This window comes from Geospiza fortis, unplaced genomic scaffold, assembly GCF_000277835.1.
Source record: "Geospiza fortis unplaced genomic scaffold, GeoFor_1.0 scaffold41, whole genome shotgun sequence".
Lineage (NCBI taxonomy): Eukaryota > Metazoa > Chordata > Aves > Passeriformes > Thraupidae > Geospiza > Geospiza fortis.
Genome location: NW_005054299.1, coordinates 2564816 through 2585631, shown reverse-complemented (window position 1 = coordinate 2585631; position 20816 = coordinate 2564816). Strand labels below are relative to the sequence as shown.

General features: G+C 35.7%; 1 protein-coding gene across 1 annotated transcript in view; it reads right to left on the bottom strand.

The window, feature by feature from the left end:
* Positions 1–20816, bottom strand: part of USH2A (usherin) — a 371949-nt gene that overhangs the window by 293411 nt on the left and 57722 nt on the right. The window contains 5 exon segments of the mRNA XM_031059531.1: positions 1710–1868; positions 5828–5991; positions 11044–11227; positions 16612–17253; positions 20507–20702. Of these exon segments, the coding sequence (XP_030915391.1) occupies positions 1710–1868; positions 5828–5991; positions 11044–11227; positions 16612–17253; positions 20507–20702 (1345 nt within the window).

The following is a 20816-nucleotide window of genomic DNA, read 5'->3' as shown; positions in this document are numbered from 1 at the left end:
GGTTTTTTTCACATTTTAGAGCAAGTGGTTAATTTTATCCTCAAGACAAAGACTGTCTGGGAAACCTGAGGCTGAGGTTTTCCAGAGCAGCTAAGAGCACACTGTTTTAATTGGGCATTCTGCAATACTATCATCGAGGTCACCAGGCTGATTATTATTAATTTTCCTTGGGAAGTTCAATTTTTTTATAAAACCCTAATTTAGCCATAAGTTAATGTTAATCCAGTTGTACTCTCACCTCATAAGCATTACAAATTCCAAATTATACTAAGAAAAAAAATAGCATTAGGAAACGTTCTGTCAGCATTACCAATGTATTTTTTTTTATATCCAAACACCAGCAGATAATTTAATATCACTAATCAGGGGGATTTCCAGGAAATGTCAAAAATGCCTTTTGAAACTTTTAAGAAGATAATGTTTTTTTAAATTGCAACATGTTAATGTGTCATTATCCAGTTAAATATATCCACAACTTTTTTTGCTTTCTACAAAGTAGAAAGAAAGAAATGTAGGTAGAATCATGAAATAACATCCTCAACCATGCACTGTTTCAAGTACATTACTAAATAGATGTATAACAATGAAATATCATAGCTTTTCTTTTAAAATTCATTTTTTTTACTAAAGTTAGGCCTTTAAACCAAATTAAGGTGTTGGAATATTCTCTATTAGTTCTCTACAGTTTTTAATATTTCTTCCTCTCAATCACTTAATCTCATGCTTACATGGGGTCACATACCTTTCCTCACAGGATGTACTGCAGAGTGCCCAAAGTCACAACATAAGCCACTTTGTAATGAACTGTAACACTGCAGCATGAACCAAAACATAGAAATGTGAGGTGTATTCCAAAGGTTCTGGGCTTCCACTGAAAAATAGCTTCTTTTTTTTTTCTCTCCCCTCCAGGATACACACCAATAACTAGAGAGACTCAACTTCTGCAAAACATTAATGCTGCATTGGTAAGAAACTGCAGCAAACTGAAGAAGCTCCTAGAACAGAGGTCAAACCTTAGTGGCATTAAACCACACTCGTCCTCTTAAAAAACCACTTGTGTGCCATGTATACATACAAACAGTATCCAAATCCATCTCCTTTTCTTTGATAAGTGGATCAATATTAGCACAAAATGGCCTTTTCAGCTTGGACAGAGTGTCGAATCCTTTAGGACTGCCTTCTGAGGATCCCTTGGCAAGCTTCAACATGAGAGAAGTGGTGCTGCTAAAGACAAATCAGGAACTACACTGATAGCTTAACAGAAGGTGCTAAAAGTTAGAGGACACAAAAAGCTTTCCTATCTGTTAACAGTTTAAAACCAAGAAGATGAAAAAATAAGTTTAAGCATATTATGGTCTCTTCTGTTCACCCTAATTCTTTATCTGTGACTTTGACTCATAGGTTTTGGCATCTGTGTATATTTTCAATAAATATTTTTCGTAAGTCAATTTTAAAGTTTTTCAGATTAAAAAGTAAAATAGTTATCATCCATTTTGGGTGATTCCATTTGCCAGATTTTGGACTAGGTTATTCATTCCTTTCAAGCAAAACTAGTAACACAGAACAATAACTCATTAAAGGGAAACAGGATAATATATTCAAAACCACAGAGAATGATAATGACAGGAATGAGAAATAGCTAAGAAACAGCACAAATAGATATAAATATATACACACAAATACAAAATATTTCATGCAACCTTACTTACTATAAGGATGGTAGTCTTCAGTTGTATAAATTTCTTCTTCATCTCTATACAACTGGTAAATAAGCCTGTTAGAATTTGGAGAGTCAGGGGGACTCCACGAAAGATTGATAGCAGAGGAATTGAGAACTTCTCCTGTAGGAGGAGGCTGCTGGAAAGGAGCTAAAACATACACAAAAACTGAGGATGTAAAAATCAAGGTAATCAATAATCACACAAATTTAGAGAAAAATGCAAAGAAACTGCTAAGCATTCTTCACCCAAAAAACCCTTTGAGTAAATGTACAGTCACCAGGGCAAGACACTAATAGACTACACCAATCCATCCAAATGGTCTTCAACAACGCTTTTTATCCATGAAAAAAATGTATATATTTAAACAAATTATGAATAAACTTAATCCCCCTTTCCACCCCAAAATAAAGCAAGCGTTTTCCAAACAGGTGGGGTTTCTTTTAAATGTATTTCAAGATCTTTATAAAATGAGCATTTATTTATATGGTTGCTTTATTGAAGTTTCTACTTCGATTAGGATTTATTTTTTCAGAGGATTCATTCAATTTTAGCACAGATCAGGCATAAACTCCTCAAGTAAAATACAAATGGAAAGTCCAACTAAGTCCAGATTTTACTAAAGTGTTAAAATAAGCTTACTAAATAAAATAAAATCACAAAAACATAAAGGGCAAAATTTTTAAGCTAATTAAGGCAATTGGCTTCCATTTGTTTCCAGTGAAATTCAAATCCATGAGACTAAGGTATCTAACAGTTTAAGAAATCAGCTTGACATGTTAATTTGCCAAAATTTGACTCTCCTACTACCTCTATTGACTTTGAAAAATGTGTTACTTTATTGCACTAGTATCAATAAAGAGAAAAACAAACTTGAAGTTCAAAAGCCAAGTGCTTCACATTTTAAGAAAGAGCATTCAAAATCTCTCCTATGGCTCTTTTGTCATCCAAATGTGTGATCATGGTCCTTCCTAAGATAATAGCTAATACTCAGAAATTAAACTTTATATACATATATACACACATGTTAACATAAACATACATTTTGATGAATGGACTCTATAATCTCAAAGGTCCTTTCCAACCTAGATGATTCCATGATTCAGTGTTTATGTTATTATTCAGGTCAGAGCATGAGTCCACAGCTTGCTGTAGGACCTCCAGTAATCCAGTTTCACTGAGGAAAGCCCTACTCTCTGTCCCTTCCACCATGCATCAGCACAGAACAAGACAGGTCTGTTTTGGCAGATAGTAACTGCTATCAAAGGCAGACTGCGCCATTTCCCCATCCTCTTCACCAAGGGAGTGTGGATGTAGAGGAAAACATTTTTCTCAAGGAATGAGAATAGTCCAGGGCAGCACAGAAATCAGCACATGGAGCAAGGTACCGGGAGCTGGATTCAGAACTACCCAATTAACTTTCTTCCCCTACATTAAGTATTATAGGAGAACATCAAGATTTGAAGCATGATTTTATTCTCTTCTTTTATAAACCATCATCCTCTTCATTATGTGGATATTTGCTTAGTACCACCAAAAGTTAATTACTAAAATCTGTTCAGCCAAGCTAATAGGAGACAAGAAGCAAAGAATGAAGCTGCAGACAGAAAATGTCATGAGGACCTTAAGCCACACAAGTGATAGATGTAGAGACTTAGACCAAAATCAGTGGGCACACTATTTACAGGTTTTTAATACAAATCTGGAAAGTGAGATGAAGCTCTTTATTTAGAGTAAGACAATGAAAAGCCCTGCTTCTACTGCAGTCTCTCAGCCAAGAAATAGCACAAAATATTTCTAGAATTCATTGGATTGAACTGAACATAATCATCATCTCCCCTCAAAAAGCATAGGTTGTTCTGATGCCAATCTGCAACTTTTGAGTTCATCTCCCTTAGGAAGTAAATGTATGCTAAAGTGTCTACAGGGGTAAAGTTTGAGAATCAGAGGAAACAAGCGCTCCTAAATCCCTTCAGCATTTAAAAGAATTTTTCTCCGTGTAATATATACTTACAAGACCTGAGCAATCACAGCAATTTACCAGCATCACCTTCATTCTCCACTGGCAGTCTCACACTACTGCATATTGCTTCTAGAGGTTTGCTGGTTTGAATTTTAAATATGTAAGCAAAGTACTTTATTGCACACTTTTGTGCAGCATCTAAGATACTGTTAAGCGAAAAATTGCTAAGGAAAAGTCTTTTCCTTAAAGAACACTATTTGGATGGTAACAGCAACTTAATTTTGCTTCTCTTGGCAAAGATTTATAACCAGTAATGAATGTGTCAACAAAATACTGTTCTGCAAGGAAAATAACTACAGATGCCAAGCCAGGTAAAGCTCCACATGTGTGCAACAAGTTCAAATATTTTGGTATGAATAACCAGAAGACTCCAATTGCTATATCCTCTATGTCCAGAAGAGGACTCCGCTTGTCATTTAGAATACTGCCTGATGTACTTTTATCTAACTAAAATCTATTATATTATTTCTCTATGTCATACTATTATTAATCAGTTTTATAGTTGAATTGCTATTGACCTTTATCCAATGTGTATCCCCAACACAAATAAGTAGGTTGGCTTATGTTTGTAAAGCACTTTGAAGATGAACAGCATCATAAAAGTGCCATGTGTTATTATTATTACACATTCAGTTGAAACATCTTACATTTTTTAAAGAAACAACGAGCCAATCAACTGCCTGAACAATGAACAGATACTGTGCTTTTTACAGAAGAGTATGGGGAAAAAGGAATCAAATCTACTTAAATACTTCCAAACTTTGAGGAAAGCTAAAAAATTGTCTTTGGAAATAAATAATTCTCTATAGGATATTTATGACCATTTATAATGCCATGCATTCTACAATGCATATTATTTGAAATTTAAACTGATTTACAATTAAATAAAAATACAAACTGATAGCTGTCTCTACCTGTAAATACTTTGTGCATTTACATCTCTGCTTGCAAATCTACGATTTTCACATATCACAGTTATGAATATCATATAAATACCCATGCAGAACACACAAAGAAATATTTTGTTGAGGGAAGATCCAGAAGCATATTCCAGAGATAACGTGGGAATGTCTAACCCTGTTGTTGCATTACACATGGCTACCTGAGCTAGCTGCCACAGTATGACCAGTGTGGCCATTATTAATTAGGCCTGCTGACAAAAATGTCCAGCTAGCACCTGCAGAGTTCCTCACTCATTGCTTTCAGGACTTCCAATGCTGGGCTGTTAACTGTGTATGGCAGTAAGGTGTGCCACCAAAATGTAACACAGCCTTTCCAGAGTGACCTGAGCTCCTTCCCACATGGTTTGGCATTGCATAGCGTGATGCCCTCAAAACCCATGTCTGAGCATTGACCCAAAGACAACTGAAGTACTGAATTTTCTTATGACATATACTTTTGCATTTTCTTCTCTAATAACTCAGCTAGCTTGGAGACTGTGTGCTGGTGATCTTGATACCCAGATGTTCCACTGCAATTTGTTTCATTACAATTCATGATTTGACCCTCAATATAGCATTGATGCCACCTCACATATGCCAATTTATGATGCTTTGTTACATCACATCACATGTTTTCCCAAACTGATTGAAAAAGTGCCCCAAGAGGAGAAAGGCAAAGCTACATTGCACTGAGGAGAACATTTGAAATTAATCACCAGGAGTAGGTTTTCAAAAGACCTTCTGTTCTTCAGACCTTCTGAAGGCAGGTGTCCTGCCTCCTGTCAGTGGCAGGAAAGGGGGCTAAGCTGTAAGCTGTACAAATGCTGTTGCATTCTTGACTAAAATATGAACTCTGGATTAGTCAGTGCAAAGAAAATGTGCAAGAAAACTATGGGTTGTCCCTTGTAGTTTAACCCTTATCCCCTGGGTTAAACTACAAGCCTAAGGTGTGTATGACACGAAGGATTCTACACATCTCTCTAGAAAACAATCCTACAATACAGTAAAAATGACTCAAACTTCAGTGACCCTATATTTTGGGGGTGGGGAGGGAATAATTTACTGCTGACCTAATTCAATACTCGCTAAATCAATTAAAAACTTTAATTTGAAAGACATGCTTTTAAGACCTAATATCCACTTACTTTTACTGCAGCCAAAGAGGTTGTGGACATCCAAATTACTGGCGTCGGGAACACAGTTGTCACATTTCAAGCCAGTTACAAATTGTTTACAAACACACTGTCCAGTAACAAGATGACAAGTCCCACTAATGGCTCCTGCAGGATGACAATTACAGTGCTGACATCTATAAACAAAAACAAATCAAGGAAGTCATCAACACACATCAACACTTCAGTTAAGCACAGTAGGGTTTTGTTTAAAAGATTCTTGGGCAACATAATTAAAACATCATAAACAGTTCAGTAACAGAAACAGAGCAGAAATCTATTAGTTTGATTTTAAACCTCACAAAAAAGTATTTCTAGCAGTGAAACATTTATAAAAATAAATATTTCACTGCCAGAATAATATTCTAATTTATACAAAAATGGCTTAGAATTAAACAGATTTTATATATATTGATCCATACACAAACTGGACAATAATGTTCAGTAATAACCACATTATGGACTCAGTCCTACATCCTTGCTCACACAACCTTTCTTGAGAGCAGCAGAGTTCAGTGATACATATGTAACCAGCTGAAGAGGTTCCTGCACAAAATAGGCAACCTTCTACCTCAGGGAAAATTATACTTTAGTTGGAAAAAATAAATCAACTAATAATTTCTTGACTACAAAGGCAACTTAAGGTTGAAAAAAATTACATGCTGTGAATAAAGGAGAATGAATGGTGACCAAAACTGAGAGGAAAAAATTTCAGATTAAAACAGTGACAGGAAAAAAACCAGCAAAAATACTAATATTATAACAGAAAGCACAGTGTTTTTGCAGCCTGAAGGACAAAATTTGAAATAACTACAGTGAATAATTAATTAAATCTACAAGTAAATTATTTTTAAATTAAAAAGAACAAAAAAATTAAAAGCACTGGTATCACGCAAATGCCACGCTTCAATTCTGTAAATCTCTCTGGCACCAGTAAAACACTTTCAGGATTAGTTTATGCTTTGGCTTTTGCATGTGAAACCTCTTGTGATCAACTTGCTCTTCACCTGAGACACTATTTCCTCACTGACATCCATTTATAGCATGGATACTGATGACAGATTCTACAAATAATCAGAGTTAGAACACATCAGAAATTAAGCAAAGCAAATGACTACAAATACTGTAATGCTACTCCTTGCAATACAGACTGCCATTAATACTCAAAGTTAACAATGGCAAATAAAACTTCCCACTCTAGATTCTAATTTCGCTATATTTTAATTGCTGCAGACTAAAAGAGATCTGAAAAGCCATGGTCTGGGAAACAGGTGGGAAGGTACACTGCAGCTAAAACATACTGGGAAGTCTGCACTTCCCTCCCCTTGTACTGAGCTGGAAAACTCCAATCCTCAGGGCATAAGCAACATCAGCCTCAAGGGAATTTTAAATTACTCCAGATGCCAGGTCGCAAGGTGATGAAGCAGCAAAAAGAAGACTTCAGAGAAGTCCAAGGCAGTCATGCTCTGCCCCCTTTATTCTGTTAACCCTAAAACTAAACAAGAGTCAATTGATATTTGGCTGATCTTTCCTTGGTCAGTTTCACCAGACCTAAGGAAATATGTGGTGGTGCCCCTATACAAGTTACTTTGCCATCTTCCCAGCCACCACCATCACACCTTGGTCTGTATCTCCTACTATCTTCATGAAAGCAGAAAAAAAAGTGAGTTCAATTATGTTTTAGGTATCAGCTTTTTAAGGCAAGGGAGAAAGGAGGGGAAGGTGGAAACTGCTTTCACATTAGGACACTAAAATTCAGGTCAATAATCAGTGAAATAGGCATTAAATGTGACAGATTTTTAAACAAGCTTAAGGAAACTCTTCACATACATTTTCTGCCTATCACAGCGCTCTCTGTATTAGAGTTCCTTTGCTCCACAGCAGCTTGTGCTGTGTGATCTCCTGGGGAATCATTCAACACCCTTAAAAAGGCTGATAAAAGCTAAAGCTGCAAAATAAGCTGCAAATTTGTTTTATGGACTAATATCCTTTTGAGAATAAATAAAATACATTCTCCCTTGGAAGCCACTATATTGCAGTTTGCTCTCTTTTACAGTCAAGAGAAAAGGGCAATTTTTTCAAAAGTCTTTTCATCTACAGACAGTGCAACCAAATCCCCCTTTAAATAGAGGTTTTGTTTAGAGTACTTTAACTAAATCCAGTTAAGTTACAAAAAAAAATTGCTCAGTAAGACAGTATTTTATTATTATTTCATAATTTCATTACATGCTGATTATTTGGTAGGGGGGGATGTTAACAAAAGTTTCTTGATAGATAAACAGAGAAAGACAAGCTTCTCCTATTGTTCCTGTATATTGTTGCATCTCTTATGAATAAGGATCTCCTGATTATTCTAGTTTTGATTATCATTCATACATGACAATCAAACTCAACACCCATATAGTCACAGTGATAGTTCTCAGCCTGGCAGGGTGGGCCTGTTCCTTTCTGTTTGTTGCATTTTTCTTCTAGGAAAAGTGTAGGCTCCCTACCTTCACCTATACTGAATGAGGCTCCTGATCCTGCAAACAGCAGCAGATATTCCACCATATTCTGCTCCATGGGAATACACATTATTTCTGTGTGATCACATGCATCATGTTCTTTAACTGAAAAAAACTAGAACTCGATTTATTGTTAGGCATAGTTCTTGCTTTTCAGTCAGAATTAAGGATTCAGCCAATTATGAATTTTCAAAAAAAAATCCAATTCTTTTACAAGATAAGTAACTTCTAATCATGTGAAAAGTATTTGCAGTATTCTTGTCAAATGCCACTTTTTCAAGGTATTCTAAGTCAAACATATTTGAGTTTTATTAAAACAGAATTATATATAATCAAGGAAAACAGACTTAAAACATGGAAAGAAAAATGTCATGCCAAGATGAATTGTGATATTGATTTTCTGAGGATAAATGGTTTTTGTAATATTAATATAGAGAAACCTTTATTACATTGACTCTCTAGGTGCAGTTAGAGCCTCTCCAGCAATCTGTTTAAAATCTTCATTTTTCACCCTTATGGGAAAACCTCACTTGCTAAATGGATTTCATAAACAGTAATCTGTCAAGATATATATATAAATAGATAAACAATTTGTGATGTTCATTGACCAGTTCATTATAGTAAACAATACAGAGGTAAAGCATTTCAAATGTGTACAGATGCTCAAAACCATTACAGACCTGCTCAGATTGCTGCAAACACTCAGTATTCCTAATTTGTTAAAAGCCAAGAAATTTTTCCTGCTTCATAACCTGAAATGCATTAAAGAATATGGAGTTCCTGTTTTATCTCGAAAACACCACAAAATAAATCAGCTCACATATACATTCAGAGGGGGAGAATTTTAAAGCCTCAGAATCTCTGTGTATCACAGTTTCTGCTTCTTTTGTGCTACTGTGCAAAGACAGATATGCCTTTGCCACTACAGATAGCTCACATCCTTTTCTGTCCTTAAAAGACACTTGGAGCAAGGATGGCTTAAATGACCTGGCAACTTTATGGAGAAACAAAAAAGCATATTACTCTTTTTATGAAGATATTAACAGTTAAAGAAATGGAATAAAATAGATTAACAAATAAAGACCTGCATTATCATTGTCAGTGGATAAAAGTTTCTGCCTGAGGAACAGAAGTACACTGCCCAAGAGGAAAACAATTAAAAGAAAGCCAAGAAAAGTGCAACATAAATTCATCACGTTAACATACAAGCAGAGTAGTCTTCAATATTGCCATGAGGATTAAATAGTATTAAAGAAATAAAGCCAATTCAGATTCAAATCCCAGAACTCTAAAACTTTCTATCTTTACAACAACGTCTGGATCTAGATAATTCATATTTCTACATTTTGAATTGCAAAAGGCAGGTTAAAATGCAGTTATTTGAAAGCCAGTATCTAGCTCAGAAAAGCTATTGCTTAGCACAAATGTGCTAAAACTGAGGGGCGAAGGGAGAATCTATTCCAAGTAACTAAAATAAAAAGGTATCATTAATATTAAGGAAAATATATTTCAAAGGGAACTTTAATATTACACAGACTTTATTTCTCACCATTAGAAATGACAGGAAGTGAAAATAGGAAGTCCTTATTCCTACAGATTACTTTATGGCTATTAGCAGATGCCTCTGTGACCCGAAACAGTAAAAAACAATTTAAAAAATCTCCTAATGAGTGACAGTAACATAAAAGTTAAAGTGAAAAATCTGCAGAATAATGTCAAATATATGCAGGATGACATTACTAATCACTGCCTAAAAGCATGTCTACCCCACACTAGTTAGGGGAGAGGAGAAGAGGGAGGGGAACATTGTACAGATTATGCTTTTGCCTGTGGTATGTAGGTTTGGTTTCTTAAAAGGCAAAAATACCAAATATAACAAAACAATTTAACACCATCAGTCTGCATGAAAAGATAATAGCATAAGACTTCTGCAATCTTTCTGGACAATATTTTAGAAGGAAATTGAGATTGTGAGGACTAGGCAAGAAAGATGATCCCGGAAAAAAAAAAAAAAAAGATAACGCAATAGTTGAAATAACAGAGCACTATACAGATATGTTTTCCCCTTATAATCCAGGGAATCAACGTACCTAAAGACACCAGGCTGCATTAGAAATGCAATTTACCTTGTGGCACATAAGAAAATGTTGAAAAAGAATGCACTGCTTCAGAAAAACAAATTTTTAAGAGTAAAGGTGCAGTGAATATTTGTACTGCTGTTACCAAAAGAAATTTGGCAAGTCAGGGATATCTGTGGTTTCCTCATTCTCACCCCGCCACCCCCCATTAAATCTTCCTGAAATCTTCAACAGCATTCACTAGTTGTAAGAATGGCAAATTACCTGCATTTTAATAGTCTATGTTAAACACATCAGAAAACAACACACCTTACTGAAGATGCAAAGAAAACATAGGGAAACAATTAACAAACTGCTATAACTTAGCCTTATACACCTTTCATGCTGTTACTACTTAAATCCTAGCAAAATTTCTATTTCCTTCATCTCATGGGAGCACAGGGGATTGTGTAATGTATCACATGTAAATCAGAGCGCACACATGAACTCATAGAAGGATTAACCTACATAGAACACCTCTTTCCATTGTCACTAAACCCTTGACTGAGCCATGAGGAAAAATGTGACAAGGAGGTTATAAGTGACCTGTAAAAAAAGAAACACTCACCTCCCTGTGACAGAGTCAAATCCAAAATAAAGTTCTTTGCAATGTTCACATGTCTGTCCTGTTACGGAGGCATCTTGGCAACTACATTGGCCAGTAAGTTTATCACAGATCTGATTCACAGAACCAGCTGTGTGGCACAGGCACGGCAGACAGCCAGTGGCGCTGGATGGAGAAAAATAAAAACCTGCAAAAGAAAGGGATTTTGAGAATGTTGGTTATCTCTCTTCAGACTCCTAGCCAGCGCAAATGCAAAACAGGGGAGTACATTAACATGTCTGTGGGGAAAGTAAAGACCCAAGGACATGAGAAATACTCATGAATGCAGCTACAAGGGAAGAGACATTCATCCATTCCAGTCTGAGAGCTTAGCTCTGAAAATGGCCAGTTGAAACCATAAGAAATGCACATATCTTCTTAAGAATGTCTCTTCATTTTTCTCAACCAGTGGTTGACTTAATCCTTGAAATAAGATAGAGTTTCTTCGGAAAAACAACATTTGATGAGCATTTCTTATTTATATTTTACTCCTCTTTAACATAGAGCTTGTAACCTACACAAATACTTTCACAGAAATTAAGAAACTGATAAAAGAAAGTTACTGATCTGGTATTAAACAGTTTTCACCTTCAATCCGGTCCTGTTCCTGTATTATTTCAAATTACGAATTTGAGCATTTAATTTCACATTTCCCACAGTATGTTTGGTATGATTCTGCTATGCCATCTTTCATCGTATTGCACTTACAAGCAATCTTTATTTATGCTGATATTTATTTATTACTGAAAAATAGTTAGATACAGTTTATACACCTCTAATCTGGCCATTCAAGAATTTACCCATTATTCACAACCTTACCTGAAGTTCCTAACAAAAGAACTTTTAAACACATTCTCTTAATGATGCTGTTCCACTTGCATAATCTATTTCACAATGTATGGACTTATTTCATTGCAATAATTTCTTTCTGATCAGAAGACAATTCAAGTAATGGCAAACTAGTAAAAATATAATTACGTAAGTTTCCAAAACATTTTCTATTTTTACCTGATGATTAATAAATATTTAACTGTTTTGCTCACACAAGTTGTTGTTCTCTTTATTTTTCCCCCGCCCCCCTCGGAGGAGTACAGTTTATTTAAAATGTAGCAATGCTTGAGAGCTCTGCAAACGATCCTGGTGCCACAGTATTAAGAGACAGCAGACAACAACAATGACCTATCTTGGAACATGAATCCTAAAATAGGGCCCTTGATATGAGTTTCTATCTCCCTTAGCTGGTTGCTATTAGTTATTATTGTACAACTTCAATAGAAAAATTTCATCTGCTACTGAGATATGCAGCATTTGCACAGACTTCTCAGAGACTTGCCCTCTCTCCACATCAAGTTCAATCAGTAGTTTCTTAGCCATGTTCTCAGCTACTGAATATTTTTTGCTGTCCAATAACTTCCCGATGTCCTGCTTTATAATAAGTAGTCCAAAATTATATTGTAACATGTCATATTGCCCAAAGCCTTATTATTTGTCTTACAAGAGATAGCTCTATATATACACCCCTAGGGTGGTATTCTCTGTCTTTGCAGCAGTGCTGCACTGTGAGTTCATATCCAAATAGCAGAGAAACTAAACAAATTGAAAACATTAGAATTTTACTGCTCAAATCTTTGTTCAAGTTTAGCCTCTGGTCCTCGGTGAGATAAATCTCAAGTGGACAGTGAAGTGATATCAGTCTCCAGTTAACATACATTCGCATCATAAAAAACCACGCTGCTGGCACTTTATTCCAGAGAGGCCCTGAACTGAGGCAGCACAGAGAGCAAATAGCCTGAAGTTATTAGTGAGGCAGCATGTATTATCTCCTGCTGCACTTCTCTGCGCTCTGTAGTGCCCATCTTGTGCATAAATACAGGAGACCATTTCCCAGCAATGTCACTCCTGAGCACAATGAACGACTCCACTCGAAGAACCGAACAGGAAGGATGGAAACAAGTTGAAGTCTTGGACTCGCGCAGAAGGTCAAAGCACTTCTTCAGGACCCACTTTATAGTTGCAGTAAGTGATAAGCACTCAGGCTAAATCAGGTCCTTGTCCCTCTGAAATTTTGCACAGAACAATGATTCCATGATTCATTTGTATATAGTAACATCTAAGAGAAGTCTATAATGGGCAAATAAGCACATCTCTAGAAAATAAATTCATTTTCCCTGAGCAGGATCAATTATTAAGCATATACTGTTTTTATCATAGCAGTGAAATCACTAATTATAATCTATACCTTAGTGTTAAACATCTTGGCTCTCCTACAGCCACACTGCCTAAACCACTGTAGAGAAGTGAAGGATTTGGTAAGATATTTTTTTATTATAATCTTTTAGAAATGCTCTAAAAGTTTCTGGACACTACCACAATTACTTTCTTTTACCCAGAAGTAGCAGGTAAAGGCAAAACATTTTTTTCAAAAGTGAGGGATAGGAAAATGAGAACAATTTCTTTCCCCAACTAATTTGTAAGTAAATTACCATGATCAAATGTAGAGGAAAAAGAGGAAATATAAGATTACAAATTCATACTCTTTGTCGTAATTATTAGTATTTACTTTCACCACCTAGAATTTGACTCCACCTAGGAAAGAGTAACAACTTAATGCAAGCTTAATTTATAGCAAGGTTAGAAGGGCTCATAAAAGTTGCTTTATGAAGGATCCACTGCTGTACAATAGAGCCAATTTCCAATTTTAAGACAGCCACCGCAAATCTCTCTGAGATCTATGTATGTAACTAGTATTATGCTTATTCTTTTTCAGATTTTTTTCCAATTCAACCATAACTGATCACATTTGTCAATCAAACACACTTTTCAAAAGGAAGAATGAAAGTCATAGCAAAGTATTCTGCTTCTTTTTTTAATCATCCTCTTAGCATTTCTCCCACCATATAGAAAAGGAACATGACCAATTCCTTAGCACTTTTACATCCTTACCATCTATGGCAGTAATGCTCATTTCTTAACCACAGGCTGGGCTTCAAAATGCAGTTACCCACAGCAGCAATTCTGTCACAAGACAGTTCACATTATTCAGGCCAAGAGAGGTAGTATGAGCACAAAGCCTCAGTACTGGTGCACAGACACACATTGTACATGTTCCTTTACATCTTTTCCATACTATGTAGCATTCTATGCAAACCTGTGTCTATGGAGTAAAGAAGTTACAAAACAAAATGTCTTTTTACAGCTTTGCTGCTCTTGTAACAAAATCCAAGACCTGTGTTGAACAGGATTTGTATCGCACAAATCCCAGTCAGCAACACTGTTCCAGAATGAGGCAGGGACAAAATGCTCGCAACGATTTGGGGGTTGAAGAGAACCTGTGTTTTGACCACTGCAGCCTAGGACATTTCAAAAGCAAGTTTCTGTACAAGGTAAAACTGCTCTTTCATTTTGCTTCAGGCTGGAATCAAGCATTCCTCTCTTTGCATACACTATTAAAGAAAAAATAAATGTACACCGATCTACCAAAATGTTACTTGTATGAAAACAAACTGGAAAACAGGAGGTCATGGATACAGCCTAACAGATTAAACACATGGCTGAATGCGCCAAAAAGTGCTTTAAGAAAAACAATCTCCTTATAAAACAATTTCCAAAAGCAACAACCAGTTTGATCTTTTCTCAATTGGCAGCTTTTCCTGCATTAAGATTTTGGTAACTGCTGAAAACTTCTCGGATTTTATCAAAGCACATAAAAGATATGCTACACTGGGACATTATTTTAAATGCCACTTACCTTCTGTCATAAATTTGAAATGTCCCAACAGATGCAGAAATCCTCAGTATGTTTTCAGGGCTGCCAGTATTAACTAATTTGTGCGTGCTTTAATTAGGCTATGTTGGCTACATATACACTTGGAGTACATTTTCTTATACATCTGGAGTACCTTTTCTTATCTTTGTCCCAAAAATAAGGAAACAAAAAAGCCATAGGACATGTCTAAATACTTGAAACCAATTTAAATCTTCTATATTTCTATATAGAAGACTTTTTATACTCTTCCCTGTTCAGGAGAAAAATCTCTTTTGGCACATCCTAACAAAGAATATTTACATAAAAGTTAGAACTATTAAACATCTAAATAAGCTCTGACTAAAACAGCGAAATTAGCACAGCTCACTGTGCTCTACTAAGAGCAATACAGTACTTCTACAAAGATAGGAATTTACACTTTCACCTGCAGCAGAGACCTCAGTGCTCAGCACAAGCTATTAGTTAGAAAATTTAAAAATAATACTTACACAAATACTTTTTTAAAATTATTTCTCTTTTTACCAGGAACTATTGTGGGACTATTCCTCTGAGTGCCATGTAAGCTTTTCTACAAACCAGCCTGTTCACACTATCAATTAAACCTTTTTAAACCATTTAGTTCTGCATAAACCCTGGCCTTTCTTTTCCAAGGACAAGGGCGGTCACTGACTCAGGGAGGCTTGACATCACTCCTCTGCCGATCTCTGATTAAGTGGCTGCTATAGAGGGTTAGCAGGTCAAACAGCACTGGAGGAGGAACTAAGAAAAACAGAATGCTGCCTTATTTATTAGTATATGTACCTAAAATAATTTAAATTAAAGCATTTAAAAAATACTTAATGGAGGTTAAGCAGCTTTTTTAACCTCTGTTCAAATTATTGAATGGCATATTAAAACCAATGGAGCTATAATGTACCTTTTAATGTGACCTGCTACTTGAATAAATTGCATATGTATTTAATTTGAACTAAATCTATCTGCTTAATATTATGATGAAGGGTAGGTAAACGTTATCTATAGTTTCACTTTACCCACCTACTTTTCAAAACAAAAACATGGAAATATAACTACAGAGCTTCCCACTTACAATGAACTTTTAAATTCTGTTTAAAAATATGGCACAAAATCTTGAACAAATATGTAGCAAACTGCAAATATCGCCTACTTGTAGGGCCAAACCGTAAGCAGTCCTTGTGCAAGCCAGCACAACTCCAATACAGCAAGGCAGGTGAATGTTTTCTAAGTGGCATGTTTGCCAGCCTCATCAAAGTTTAAGCAACCATCTCTGTGCCCCCTGCCATGCTCAGCTTTATGCATGAAGTGCCCTTCCTGAAGAGCATGCACTCTGCCTTCCAAATCCACATTTTTCATTATGAGGATAGCTGCTGTTCATTAGATTATGCCAGTTTACCTCTTATTCAGGGACTGGGACATGATTATTCGTATATTTTCTCACTATCTAGAAGTAGCCTAACCTTATTTTGGACATGTTGAAACTGAAACACAAATTATACAAATTATATCTGAAAATAGAATAAATATTTGGTGGTGATTAGGAAAATAATGTTTCCTTCTCACTCACACAGTTAGGAAGAAACGGAAAAATAATTATATGACATATATACATATATATTATATGACATATAAACATGTGTCAGAGACATGTCAGACATGAAGCTGTCCAAACACATACTAAAAACTGTAAAAAATGATAAAAACAAAGCAAAACTTACTACATCAAATCGATTGTCTTCCTGTTTCCTTACCTGGTTTACACTCATCACACCTCCTCCCCTGGCGCTGAGGCAGACAGACACACTGCCCAGAAAGGTGGTCACAAGCTGTTCCTGCCAACGTGCCCAGAGCGTCACAGTGGCAGGGCTGGCAGCCGCGGGCGTTGCTCATGCTGAGGTTGTACGTCTGCAGCATGCACTGACTGCACCGAGGGCCAGTCACACCAGCTTTGCAAGGACATTGTCCTGTCGCTTTGTCACAAAGCAGAGAGCCATTTACCGTCCCTGCCCTCTCACAGTTACATGGCAGACAAAGGAAGGAGTGACCTTTCTGCACTCTGTGGTACCCATCCAGGCACTCATTGCAGCGCCTTCCCCCGATATTTGGTTTACACGCACATTGCCCCGTCCTCGCGTCGCACGTGGTTCCCGAAATGGACCCTGCAGCATCACATTCACAGGCCTTACAACCAGTTACATCCAGCCCATAAAAGTTGTCCATGCAGGTGTCACAGAGAAGCCCTTTCACTCGTTCTTTACAATTGCACTGTCCGGAGAGAGGGTTGCAGAATTGGCTCACTGAGCCGTGGCTGTTGCACCAACAAGGCTCACATCCATCTTCATTAGAATATCTGAGAGCTTTAAATCCAAAATTGCAACTATCACACCTCAGGCCTGGAAAGAGAAAAGGAATTAATAAAAAACCCCCAAATCTTAAAAGCTATGAATTTCATTTTTTAAAAAAGTGTATGTATACTACAATGAAATAAAAAAAAGAAAGGGAGGACCGATTCTTTGCCAGCATAATTAACAGGAGTGACGAGGTTGCACAGATTAATTGAATAACTGTGGTATCCCAAAAATCTGTTTACTTTTCCGATCTGTTTCAGAAGCAATGCATTTCTGCTGGCCTCTTAATACAATTTAAGATAGTTCTGCAAGAGATTCTTTGTAACATTTCTAAGACAAAGCAGAATTAATCTCTTTGTCCCCCAGAACAGCACCTGTTGCACAATCAATGCCTACGTGAACTCTTCACCCTATACTGCAGAAATGCAATACACAGAGAATTGCACTAGGCTCACAATCTGTTCTGATAATAGATTTATATATTGTATTAAAAACATTAAATATACACCGAGACAGCACAAGTTAGACTAACTATAACAAATTATTTGCTTAACACCATACTTCAGTTTTATCATTGATTGCATTTATGTCTTTATTGTTAGCCCTTACAGAAAGCAGAAAATGTTTTCCATGATCCAAAATGAAATATTTTTATCTAAATGTATGATTTAGTTAACTCCTGCAGTACATTAAAATATAAACTGTTTTCTTCATGCTTCATCCTGTAGTTTTATTAGCTTTGTTTTCAAAGTCAATGCTTGCTTTATCCCTGCCCCAAGGGATGGCATTTATATGTTAGCTTATATAATGTACATTACAAGAAAGCAAACTAGATTATTATACGAAAAATGCAAATTCAGTTACGTATTTTTCCCTTGCAGAGGGAAAATCCTTCACTATGAAGCTGGGACTTAATTGTTCCATACAGGAAAATATAAATACAATCTTCTAGCAAAATACTGTAATCATTTTAAAAAAATACAAAACCATACAAAAATACACCTAGCAACTTACATGTAGAAAAATAAAACTAAAAATGGTAGGGAATGAATTATATATATATATGGATAAAAACTCAAAATCTCCAATAGAAGGCAAGTTCCTTTAACAGTGATGAATGACTCACCTAAGGCATATCATTTAATTTCAATAAGGAAAATAAAAAAGGACCACTATTGCTGCAAATTTTAAAAATAACTGTATTGTTAACAAGAATTATGACTCATTTTGAACTATTAAAATTGGTCTACATGGATTCATATCATATCAGTTTTTAAAATATGCGCAGTGCTTATTTGAATATGCCATACATATTCCTGACAGGTAATCTATTCCTAACGATACTGAGGAAGGCCTACAGGGCATCACATTCAATGTTAACAAGTACAGGGGAGTTAGCACGCTTGGCATTTAATTCACATTCTTCTACCTTTTTATTCTAGATGAATGACCTACTTTAATAAAATTATTGGTGCTAATGTATTTTACTGGTGATAGAATCATTAGTAAGATTTAACAGTTGTGTTAACTCTAACAGTCCATGTTTCATAACATTGCGGTCCATAGTTGCATTTTTCTGTTATTGTGTTTGTTTAAATAGATGAAAATGGCAACAGACAGATTGCTCTAAAAACCAATTTAGAAATCCAAAGAGGAAAGTCCCCTGGTAAAGTTTGCTGCACACGTTTCAATATACAGAAGCTTATTTACAATTGGTTTGGAAAACAACAAAAAAAATAGAATCTAGTCTGGAAAGAATTAGATCTTTATCCTGCAAACAAACACTTGCATAAGTACAACCCCCCTCATATCTACAGATAAGTACAGAAAGCATAGATCCACACTTGCTTTTTTTTTTTTAACAACTATTTCAGTGAAAATAAAAACAGTTCTTAATGTTTTCATCAAGGGGAGAAAATATAATATGTAGATAACCAAATACGTGAGAACCAGACTGTGAATTTCTTGTCTGCCAAACTGCCACCGAATTAAGAAGTGTTTTCACAGGTTCAAACGTAAGATGTGGGCAATGAATATATAATTAAGAATGCTCCGAAGTCCTTTTTCTTGAAGGTAGAAAGAGGGTTTAAGATGCACAGAGGTTTTCTACTCTTAGCATCCTTTCATTGTATGAAAAATACAGCATTCCGCAGGAAAAAGGACTGAAACTGTTCAGGCTTCAATCTGTTTAGAGCTATTTTCATTATTTGTTGTTATTCTACATTTTCTTCTAATTTCCAAAATCAACAAAGACAACATTACAAATGAGTCAACATCCACAAGTGAGTGTATATATAATATCAAATACATTAACATGTACTTGAACATTATTAATGCAACCCAGAACCTGGTTAGGGTGAGGAAAAAATAGATTACTAATTCTGTTAATAACAAAGCAGAAGAGGAATTTTTCTTTTTGAGACATATGTATAGTCTGAGACATGTACAGTTACCATGCAAGGCTCACTTTATCAGGAAATTCTCCTTGCATAATATTCCCATACATCAACATTTCAAAGTGTATTATATATACTGTGTATTTTGGGCACTTGATAAATTTTGTCCTTATGTGGCTGTGGCTCCCCTCAAATATGCTGGAAGTAATAAATTGCTATAATCAAATCTAATTTCTGAAAAATACCTGTGGGAGTAACAAACAAAAAAGCACGTCTTGTAAAAAAAATGATAAATAACACAGAAGGTAGCAGTTTATTATAATCAGCTTGGCATTGAATTACAAAATTAAAATTATGTGGCCCTTGATAACTAACCCTAGCTATGTACATGATCTGTGGAATTATGTTGACTTATTTTGCATTTCATAGGAACAGTTCAAAGAAATATAATAGAAAAAAATTGATAGATTTATCACAAAGGACCCTGTAGCACAGAATATTTTGAGAAAAAATCCATTTATTTTGGTCTATTAAGAAAACTAGCATGGAAACGATTTGCTTAGAACTCATTAAGTACAAAACATGTTGAAAAAGTGCTAATTTCCTAAAAGAAACATCTACATAGTAAGCAAATTGCATTATTTCTGTGACTTATTAGTATGGAGCTATGTAAGCTAACATACCTATGCCATAAAGAAACTTCTAAAGGGTTGATTAAACTAAGCTTCAAGCTGTAGTTTGATAGAATTATTAAATTAATAATTTTTCAACAGTTAATTTCATTCATTTTTGCAATCTGCTTTCAGCAAAGAAGCTTTTTATACCTTTCATTTAGAAACCAAGCGTGTTTTATTTCCAGAGAAAACAAGAAAAATGGCTCTGAACTCTTGCATTACACATACCAATAACACTTGCTTTGCACTTGCACTGTCCTGAATTTTGGTGACAGGTAATATCTCCATTGACTGTCCCAGAGGTATTACAGTTACAGGGACTGCAGCCATCAGGGTTTGACTGTTGCAGATTGTAGAATCCTTCCTGGCACTGATTGCATTGTCTGCCAGACACATGTCTCTTACAATTACACTGGCCTCCAATCTAGAAAGATACAAAATATTATAGAATGATGAACATATCTATTTTTAGATGATACATTCATTAGCAACAAGAATGGGAGTGTGAGTTGGGGGAAGAGAAAATTTTAAATGGAAC